Source organism: Cupressus sempervirens, chromosome 8, assembly GCF_028749045.1.
Source record: "Cupressus sempervirens isolate cs-2001-9-10 chromosome 8, ASM2874904v1, whole genome shotgun sequence".
Lineage (NCBI taxonomy): Eukaryota > Viridiplantae > Streptophyta > Pinopsida > Cupressales > Cupressaceae > Cupressus > Cupressus sempervirens.
This window is the reverse complement of record NC_143125.1, coordinates 777,700,983-777,712,282: the sequence shown is the minus strand read 5'-3', so window position 1 is coordinate 777,712,282 and position 11,300 is coordinate 777,700,983. Positions and strand designations below refer to the sequence as shown.

At 38.7% G+C, this 11,300-nt stretch overlaps 1 protein-coding gene across 3 annotated transcripts; it reads left to right on the top strand.

Annotated features, from left to right (window-relative positions):
- Positions 1–883: 883 nt before the first annotated feature.
- LOC149544726 (uncharacterized) lies at positions 884–5,288 on the top strand. 3 transcript variants are annotated; one of them, XM_089795292.1, is made up of 2 exons: positions 884–1,038; positions 1,262–5,288. In XM_089795292.1, the coding sequence occupies exon 2, from the start codon at positions 1,345–1,347 to the stop codon at positions 5,158–5,160; it is 3,816 nt and encodes a 1,271-aa protein (XP_089651418.1). In that variant the 5' UTR covers positions 884–1,038; positions 1,262–1,344; the 3' UTR covers positions 5,161–5,288. The 3 variants fall into 3 exon arrangements, with proteins under 3 accessions (XP_089651418.1, XP_089651419.1, XP_089651420.1); XM_089795293.1 differs by having other exon boundaries at positions 894–1,038; positions 1,294–5,288; XM_089795294.1 differs by having other exon boundaries at positions 896–1,038; positions 1,322–5,288.
- Positions 5,289–11,300: the final 6,012 nt, after the last annotated feature.

Below are 11,300 nucleotides of genomic sequence, written 5' to 3'. Positions count from 1 at the left end.
TATGTTGTTCTTTCTTCCATACTTGTGTTATGTAAACATTAAAAGCAAAAAAATTCCATCCAACTTAGTATCATGTTAGGTTAATTTCACTTGGGTTTTGTAGTAGGGTGTTATGTATTATTTCTCTTCGTCAGCATAAAATATTTTTTTCCTTGAAAGAATGTTGCAATCAACATAGATTAAAATATATAATTTTGATAGCTATAGAGGATTAGAAGGATTTATAGAAGATGCAACTATTGTTTAACAAAAAGTTAAGCTTTCTAAATAGGCAGGTAGAGAGATGTTTCATAGTGTAAGAAAGGTTTACCATCCAATTATGGACTTGCAAATCTACTTAAGAAGCATATTGACTAACTATATTTTTAAAATTTTAATAAATAATAATATACTTATTAAAAATTAATAGGGGTAATTTTGTTTTGATTATAATAAACAATCAATAGAAAAGAGAAACAAACACCCGTCACTAAAGATCTCACAAGAAAAACTAATCGACCTTCAAATAATAAGATCATCAACCAAGAAGAAAAACCCGATAACAAAGAAGCTACCACCCTGCATTAATCTTTGGGGACACTCTAGGGGGAGGTGCTCCTAGCCATCAACACCCTAGTCACCATAATGCTAAGATGCCCATTTAGCCAAATAGGCAACCACACCATTCCATTCCCATGAGATATGGACGAAGAAAACAAAATTGAGAGAACTACTCAAACAAAGGATTCACTTAGCTACCAAAATCATTTGTCATTCACCTCATCAAAATTTTACGTATATATATCTTACATTTTTATATTTTTCTATATTATTATTTTTAAAAATATTAAAAACATTCAATATAAAGAGTTAATAAAAAAGAAAGGTCGAGATTTTTGTTTAAAAATAGTAGCTTTAAGTCGGTAATGTCCATCCTCCGCACTTCCGCGAGATAAATATAAATACCACTGTTCATTTCAACAATCGACATTCGATGGTGGTGTTGTTCTGGCAGCAAATTCTGTGATTTAGGATTTCTGCAAATCTTGCGCTTCAAAGGTTAGTTGAGCATTTTCTTTATATTCTTATTTTGTCCTGAAGTTGCCTCGGTTTCGATTGTAAGCGTTTCGAATTCTTGATTCAGGATTGACGGTTTTGAGAATTTGAACTGGCTTTTAAAGCTGTTTCCATTTTAGATTGTCAGCTTTTTGAATTCTTGTTTTGAGATTTACAGTTATGAGATTTTGAATTGGCGGTTAAAGTTGTTCTAATTTTTTATTAGGGTTTTTTGTGCTCTCCTACCCCACTTTTCAGCTTGGCTAGGATTTGAAAAGTTTGGCAGGGATTGCTTGAGGAAGTGGGAAGATGGATACGCTGGATGCAGACATAGCAAGGATTCAGGAGGAAAGACGGAAAAAGGAACAGGAAATGGCGGCACTGTCCGCCGTCACATTTGACAAAGATTTGTACGGGGGAAAGAACAGATTTGAGGGTTATGAGCGTTCCATTCCCGTGAATAATGATGACGAAGAGGAGGGGGACGCGGCAGAGAGGGAGATTGCGAGGAAATTGGCGTCTTACACGGCCCCTAAGTCTCTGTTAAAGGAATTGCCACAGACTGGTGAGGATGACGATCTAGGGTTTAAGAAGCCGCAGAGGATTATTGATAGAGAGGATGATTATAGAAAACGGAGGCTTAACAGAATCATTTCGCCCGACAGAAATGATGCATTTGCCATGGGGGACAAAACCCCAGACGCTGCAGTTCGAACCTATGCGGATGTTATGCGCGAGGAGGCCCATAAGAGGGAGAAAGAGGAGACGTTGAGGTTGATTGCGAAGAAGCATCAAGAGGAGAAGGAGAAAGGGAAGGATGCTGGTGCCACTCAGCAGGAAGTGTCACAGGCATCTCAGAAGAGGAGGAACAGGTGGGATCAGGCACAGGAACAGGAGAATGCTGCCAAAAAGGCAAAGGTTTCTTCGGATTGGGATGCACCTGATGCCACCCCCGGAATTAGTAGATGGGATGCAACACCGACTCCAGGGAGGGCAAATGTTGATGCCACGCCTGCAATTAATAGGCGCAATAGATGGGACGAAACGCCGACTCCAGGGAGGCTTGCTGATGCGGATGCCACCCCTATTGGAGGCGTCACACCTGGTGCTACTCCTGCAGGGATGACTTGGGACGCAACTCCAAAGATCTCTGGATTGGCCACTCCTACGCCCAAGAAGCAGAGGTCGAGGTGGGATGAAACACCGGCAACAATGGGCAGTGCCACACCAATTGCCGGTGCAACGCCAACTTCTTTTACGCCAGGTGTTACTCCTATTGGTGGGATTGATCTGCCTACACCCACTCCCACGGCTATCAATTTGAGAGGTCCTATTACTCCTGAGCAGTATAATTTGCTGAGGTGGGAGAAGGATATTGAAGAGAGAAACAGACCTTTGACAGATGATGAGCTGGATGCTATCTTTCCAATGGAGGGGTATAAGATTTTGGATCCTCCGGCTTCGTACGTGCCGATCAGGACTCCAGCTAGGAAGCTCCTTGCGACACCCACTCCGCTCATGGGTACACCACTTTACAGTATTCCCGAGGAGAATAGAGGCCATCAGTTTGATGTTCCCAAAGAGGTTCCTGGTGGGTTGCCTTTCATGAAACCTGAAGATTATCAGTACTTTGGTGTGCTATTGAATGAGGAAGATGAGGAAGAGCTTTCTCCGGAGGATCAGAAAGAGCGTAAGATAATGAAGCTGTTGCTGAAGGTAAAAAATGGTACGCCACCACAGAGGAAAACAGCTTTGAGGCAGATTACAGATAAAGCAAGGGAGTTTGGTGCTGGACCTCTTTTTAATCAGATTTTGCCTTTGCTCATGTCCCCAACGCTGGAAGATCAAGAGAGGCATCTCCTAGTGAAGGTTATTGATCGAGTTCTTTACAAGTTAGACGAACTGGTTAGGCCATTTGTACATAAGATTCTTGTGGTTATTGAACCACTTCTTATAGATGAAGATTACTATGCCCGTGTGGAAGGGAGAGAAATTATCTCCAATTTGAGCAAAGCTGCAGGACTGGCCACTATGATTGCTGCCATGAGACCTGATATTGATAATATTGATGAATATGTTCGAAACACAACTGCAAGAGCCTTTAGTGTTGTTGCTTCTGCTTTAGGAATTCCAGCGCTCCTGCCTTTTTTGAAGGCAGTGTGTCAAAGCAAGAAGTCATGGCAAGCTCGACATACTGGTATAAAGATTGTTCAACAAATAGCCATTCTTATGGGCTGTGCTGTTCTCCCACATTTGAGGTCACTAGTTGAAATCATAGAGCATGGTCTTAATGATGAGAATCAAAAAGTGAGAACTATCACTGCATTATCCCTTGCTGCTCTTGCAGAGGCGGCAGCACCTTATGGCATTGAAAGTTTTGATTCTGTTCTTAAACCTCTGTGGAAGGGAATCCGTTCCCACAGAGGTAAGGTTCTTGCTGCCTTTTTGAAGGCAATTGGGTTTATCATACCATTAATGGATGCTATGTATGCAAGTTATTATACAAAGGAAGTGATGGGCATCTTGATCCGTGAGTTCCAGTCACCTGATGAAGAAATGAAGAAGATTGTTCTGAAAGTTGTTAAACAGTGTGTCAGTACAGAGGGTGTCGAAGCAGATTACATCCGAGCAGAAATACTTCCTGAATTTTTCCGTAATTTCTGGGTTAGGAGAATGGCTCTGGATAGAAGGAACTACCGACAGCTTGTAGATACAACTGTTGAGATTGCTAACAAGGTAGGAGTGGCGGACATTGTGGGAAGAACTGTTGAAGACCTTAAAGATGAAAGTGAACCTTACCGTCGGATGGTAATGGAGACAATTGAAAAGGTGGTTGCGAACTTGGGTGCTTCAGATATTGATGCTCGCTTGGAGGAATTGCTGATTGATGGTATACTTTATGCTTTTCAAGAGCAGACCAGCGATGATGCAAATGTGATGTTGAATGGTTTTGGTGCCGTAGTGAATGCATTAGGTCAGAGAGTCAAACCATACTTACCTCAAATTTGTGGTACCATCAAGTGGAGACTCAATAACAAGAGTGCAAAAGTCCGACAGCAAGCTGCAGATCTTATTTCCCGAATTGCTGTTGTAATGAAGCATTGTCAAGAAGAGCAGCTCATGGGTCACTTGGGTGTTGTACTTTATGAATACTTGGGAGAAGAATATCCAGAAGTTTTAGGATCCATTCTAGGGGCATTGAAGGCTATAGTAAATGTTATTGGTATGACCAAGATGACTCCGCCAATTAAAGATTTGTTACCACGTTTAACTCCAATTTTGAAAAATAGACACGAAAAGGTCCAGGAGAATTGCATAGATCTTGTTGGAAGAATTGCTGACAGGGGAGCAGAGTTTGTACCTGCTCGAGAGTGGATGAGAATCTGCTTTGAACTGTTGGAGATGTTGAAAGCCCATAAGAAGGGGATTCGAAGGGCAACAGTGAATACATTTGGATACATTGCGAAGGCAATTGGACCACAAGATGTGCTTGCCACTTTGTTGAATAATTTAAAGGTTCAAGAACGTCAAAACCGTGTCTGTACGACTGTAGCTATTGCTATAGTAGCAGAAACTTGTTCTCCATTCACTGTTCTGCCAGCACTCATGAATGAATATCGAGTGCCAGAGTTAAATGTTCAAAATGGTGTCCTTAAGTCACTTTCATTTCTCTTTGAATATATAGGGGAGATGGGAAAGGATTACATATATGCTGTGACACCATTACTTGAAGATGCACTTATGGATCGAGATCTTGTGCATAGGCAAACAGCAGCTTCAGCAGTGAAACACATGGCGTTAGGTGTTGCAGGACTTGGTTGTGAGGATGCTCTGCTACACTTGTTAAATTATGTATGGCCAAATATATTTGAGACATCACCTCATGTCATAAATGCTGTCATGGAAGCAATTGAAGGAATGCGGGTTGCTTTAGGAGCAGCAGTTATTCTCAATTACTGCCTCCAAGGTTTATTTCATCCAGCTAGAAAAGTTCGGGAGGTGTACTGGAAGATTTACAACTCACTTTACATTGGAGCTCAAGATGGACTCGTGGCTGCTTATCCCACTCTAGTAGACGAGTCTAATAATGTATACAGTCGTCCAGAGTTAATGATGTTCGTTTAGATTATACGGACAAGAAATGATTATCTGAGATGCTTCTACAGTTATTCGACACTTGGAATAATCTAATGGTATACTGCTTCAGTGTATGTCTAATATAAAGCTTCTGATGATACTTGTTAGCTGCATAAGGAAGTTCCAATGCCTATCAATATCTGGAGATCTGAATTAGCTTGCTTGCTTACATCTGTTTTGGATCAATGCTTTTTACTTTCTTATATCCAGTAGTATTGACGGATAGTTGAATTCTGATGTTGGCCTTTGTGGATTAGATGCATTAGTGTTAATTCCTTTTCATTTGTAAGAATCATACTCTTGCCATGATCAATTACTTCAAGCACGCTATGTTTATGTTGAATACAGCCGAACACTTTATTTTATATCTGAATTTATCTTTTTGCTATAAATTCCAGTGACTTCTCTATGGATTGACAGTCGGAGATTTTTATCTTTCAATCTTTGGCTAGCTTATTGACTCGAAAAGGAAATTGATCCATATGAAATCTTCATAACTGCATCTGGATGCTATTGTGGAAATAAACTGATTGCAACATTGGAAGGGACATTTTTTATCTGGCTTGATTTGGCTGCTCTATATTAGTGTTATTTCTGCCATCTTTATCTAAGTTCCTAATCATGAGCTTATGCAAATACTAACACTGGACATATTGGATTTTGAGTTTGTGTAATGTATAATAGTCAACTCCTTAATGATCTTAGAAATTGCATATTTTGTTTTCATGAGATGAAATATCCCATTATCCTATTAGTGCTAGCAAAGAGGAGCCAGCAAAGTAATCGAGAAATTAATTTATAGGAACAAGAGTAACCATTTCAAATAAGATTCTAAGCTTGATACGAGACAAATTGTATAATGAACATGCTGTACAACAAATTTCTCCTAGATTATCTTCTACATACAATCTATGGGGGCGCTTAGTTTGCAAAGGGTAAAAACCAGTTCGGTAGGTAAAATCCAAGCTTTCGAAGCTGAGAAAGTAATTGAACTCTTAGAATATGTTTATTTATCCCTTATTTGCATACATGTTTTTTGAGCCTTATTGTTACAAGGTTCTCCATATATATTATGTATTTTACATGTGAACTACACCTGTTTGTTTTCTCTCAAGCACTCTGATTTTCGGTTGACTACTTATTTTTAGTGATTCTAGTATTATATTAACTAATATTTGCAAGAGCAAGCTTAGTAAGTTGCGATGTAGAACTTTTCAAATTCTTTGATAGAAAAATAGACAGCAGTTGAGAGTTCTACCCTCTGATGGGTTGTCTTGTTTTGAACACTACTACACCATTGTTCAAAGGGATTGATATAATGTATACATCATTAAATGTCATATTTTGGGGAGTATAAGTATCTTAACATCTCTGATTTGTGTTCTTGGCCTTAGCTTTTGTTGATATGTCATATTTAGCTTTTGTTGATATGTGTACAGTGGTATTAAAGCTCATTTTCCACCAAGTTCAAAAAGAAATTATAAAATTGAAACAAATTCAATTTTCATAAAAGTTTGTTGGTAAACAGATTTGTCACTAAAGAAATTGCCCAACGGAGTGTATGTGGCAAATTGTTCACAACAGTTGGATAGGCCCTTGATATCCGGCCTTCTTCTGCGTTTAGAGGGGCAGCTCCCTCGTAAGATGAAATTTTAGATTTTTCAATAAAGATAAGAAGAACTTAGAAAATAGGAAGGAAAACCATTGACAGCGAATGCACCACACGCCTCCAACGTTTTCATAAAAATGATGTAAACTATTAATGAGAGCTATCAAGGACTACGCTTGAGAACTTTCACCAACACAATGTTAATTCAATCATTCACAAATACTCACATCATACCATGAAAGTAATCATAGATGAATCAACACTTTAACAATTTTGATCCCTTGGAGAGAGAACGCTAAATGTACTTATTTTTATTTCTTGCACCAAGAAATAAAGAAATAACTGATTACACAAAAATAACAATTGTAAACACTTTCCAAAAATTGCTTTATGATTAGAGCATAAGTGTTCCCCCTGTATTCAAGTCCAAAAAGTCCTTTATTACATTGATCTCCAGGAATTTATAGCCAATCTAGAATAACCAATTTTTCGGGTTCATGAGTACCCAAAAAGTTAGAGTTTGGACTACTTGAAGACGATTCATAACCAACTCTAACCCTTGAAGCTTTACTACGGTTAGAAAAATGAAAACTAGAGTTAATTCTAAAGTTGACCTTTTTACAAATTACATCAATAAAATTCTAAGACAACTTTAGATAGAAATACTTCTAACTTTTAATTCTTTGAACTCGTTCCTTGACCTGTAGGTGCTACCAGCAATTGAGTCAAGTTTGCCTTGTACGCTTTGAATGATTTGATGACTTGAGCCAAAGTTTTGTTCTTAATGACGATTAAACTCTGCATCTTCAGCTTACACAACTCATGTCTCTTTCTAGTTTCATCCAATTCTGTGACACAACCTAACAAGTTTTGAGTACAGGAGTTCAATGCTACTGAGAGACTGTTCAATTTCATCATAACACTAGCATCTGAACTTTGTTTACTGCCAAGTTCGGTGATGATTTTTGTTTCTATGCATTTCAAAATGGAAGATATGTCTGGATTTTGAGTATGTTCATTAATAGGAATACCTTCTAGGATCATTGGTATTTCTCCCAAGGCCCTCTTTTTTAGTAACTTGCATGAGTTTAAGAATTGTTCTCCTTCACTCAATTGTTCATTCATACTATCATTCTTCCATCGGATATTTTTCAGCCATATATCAATTTGTTCTTCTTCTCCAGTGTTGATTAACCTTCGTGACTTGACTATATTGCTATCCATGCTTTTAATCTCTACTAAATTGGCATCAATTTCTCTCCAGAATGTTTGTTGTTCCTTGAGAGTTGCTAGTTCTTTTTGAATGCTTTGTTGTATATGATTCGCTTTGGTAAATGTACCTTGAACATCCTTAAATAAGCTTGATGCCTGTTCTTTCATGCTCTGTACCCATGCTTTCACCATCTTACCATACGTTTGGCATTCTCCTATGTTTTGAATGGTTTCTTCATCAAACATCTTCTTTGGATCTTCTGTAATTTCTATGGATGAACTAGGATCTGGAAAGGAGTCACCAACCATCAATTTGATGCATGAAGAAAGAGCTCGGACTTGACACTTGAGTTGATTCTTAACTTGCTTATCTCTCCTTGATTGTTCTATTAGGACAACAATTGACACTTGAAAATTGTGTTCTTTCCCCTCACGGGTAGTCTGGCCTAGATCCACTTTAGTGATGCTAAAATCAAATTCATTTGTCTCATTTATGTCCTTCTCTATGACTGGTTGTGCAATCTCAACAAATAAATTACCTGAAGTATGGTTCACTGTTAGTCTAGAATCCATTTTAGTCTTCTTTATCTTTGTACTTCTGTGCATTAAGTCAGCTACAACATCTAGATTGAGCACCTCCAATTGAATCATCCTTTTCTTCTTTCTCTCTAAACTTTGTTGTAACCAAGATGTTGAAATACTAGCGGATGAGCCGATTACTGAAGGATCCTGTAAGACTGTAGATGATAAGTTCAAGTTATGCACATTTTCTACAACTGGCTCCTCTTGGATTGCTTCTGTGCTTTCAGGAGACAATGAGCGTGAAGGAGATGCTATGGATTGAATCATCTCATCTACAAATGAGGGTAAAGCATTCATCTCAGGAGCTTCATCAATCATTTGTTGAATTGGCTTTAAGGTCTTCTCCTTGGGTTTTGATCTCTTCTTCCTGGTGATCACATTGAGTTCACATGCTGAAACTAGGTTAACTCGTTCATCTGGATCTTCACCATCACCTCCCCCTTGTGTGCTATGCAAAGAGCCCAAGGATGTAGGAATAGAGGACGGAATGGCTGAAACTGATGTTCCTTCTTGAGAAGTATTATTATTATTTACACTACTTCTTCCTGTTGACTTAGTAGTAGTAGTGGCTTCTTTGACTTTATTCTTTAACCAAGTCTCAGTTCGTTGAATCACAAAGAAAGTCCTTGAGGTCTTTCAGTTCTGGCAGCGACCAATTGATATATGGCAATTCTAGTAATTGTATCCGCTCAAAGAAGTAAGGATCAATCAAGTCTGACCCGTCCTCCGTTACGCCTGTCACATCCCATCCCATTTTGTAATCAATGATTTGTTGTATTGTAAATCTCATCCAGTCCCTTTTTCTAACTTCAAAATCATTCTCACAATTCGCCCAATAATCTTCCAATGTGGGAAAATGAAGATAGCCAGGTCCAAGTGCCAAGTTATTTTTAGCATACCCGCTACCATCAAATGGAAAGCGACTGTAGAAAGAGTGTAGAGTTATGTTCACTATGGATCTCTCAATATTTTGAGCATCCGAAGAAGACAAACAACTGTAATGTCCAATGCCAATTGGGAAAGGGATTGTTCTTTTGTTCCTGCACTTTTTGTTTACTTGACCAATTTCCCTGCAGACTTCTGAAAGTACCAACCTGTCATCTACAAAGCGAGGCAACATGAGAGGACAATCTTGGAAACCTCCGATGCGGATGTAAGTGAATCGAGGATATTGTATGAAGAAGCTACCATAAATACTAATGAGACTGGCCGCTTCAGGAGAAATTCGAAGTCCTATGTCTCCTTGTAGTTCCCTGACAGTGAGCATAGAAAAAGCATCATTCACCCTGCAGAAGTGTGCATTGCTTTGTTTCAATTGCAACTGGGGGTAATAGTTATAAATTTGAGTGGTTAAGCTATACTCCCCATAAGGATTTAGACCGGGCCATGACTTCATACTTGCAATTGCGTACATTAGATATGAGGACATGTAAAATCTTTGATTTGCATTGAATCCTGTCAACTGGTAATGGAGAGCATCACTAATCATTTCTCCCTAGTCTATAAATTGTTTCCCAGTGGTGATGGTATTAATATACAAAAACATCCAATCTTGAAAATCTTCAGCTGCCTGATTTCCCACCACTCTATTGAGAAGAACTATCATATCAGAAATGTCTTCATTGAAGATATTCCTGCGTAACATTCTTGGCAACTGTGATTGTCCTTGCCTGGGTTGATCGAGCCAACTTTTAGCAATAACATTGAGACATGTTTTCTTATTTTGATGGAAATAACCCTGGGCACCTTCTTTAGAAATTTCTGTAAACTCTTCTCTTACTGGCAATCTGAAAGTGATGGATATAGATATTGGGTCCAACCTTGCTACGACATTACCTCCTACAGTCTTGATGTCCCTCGAATTCTGATCATATGCCTTGATACATTCTAAAACCAATTCCACACATTGAACTGCAAGTGGATGTCCTCCTGCATGGGCCAAACCACTTTCTAGCGTTTGACATGCCAGGGGTGATTTATCTTCTTTTCTCATCACCTTCCAGAAGTCTGCAATTTCTAAATGCCCCATCTTTGTGTCAGATATTTCGGGGAGCGTGTTTTTTAGTATTACAGGAGGTTCCTTACCCTGAAAATTATACCTCATATTGTCACCTGTCAAGGGCTGTCCTGGCAATAGTGCGGAGTCAATTGTCACTTCTCTTTGAATTAAACTTGGTGTTGTGTTTTCTTCAGGCAACCATGCAACTTCATTAAAATCTTTTCTTCATTTGGAGAATTCAACTCTCATATGCCATAGAGGCAAGCATTTCATCAAACAATTCTCCTGAAATATGTATGGTTTTGCTTCTTCTGTTTCAAGTTATCAGCTGGAACAAGGTTAAGATTGATATTTTAACAGCTGGGCTTTAGCATAGATTAGTTCCTAATTTTCTTGAGGAGTACAACATTTCATCAAATGGTTCATAAGCCACATCAGATACTCCACCATTACTACTCCTATGACCTCTAACGAAAGCTGAAATGAGAGATCAAATTGTCAAACAATTCACATGCTTTCTCTTCTTGACATATTACCTCTTTGTTGGATAGTGTGGGTTATATGAAGACATGTCAAAACACTTTATTTTGATAGCGTTGACCACTTTAAATTATGATGCTTGGCTAAGGTCTTCAATATTTCCACATTTACTCTCCAACATGCGGCAGCTTAGAAGTGTTCCTATTCGCAATCAGGTTATTCATTTTGTCAAACAGATAGTAGGCA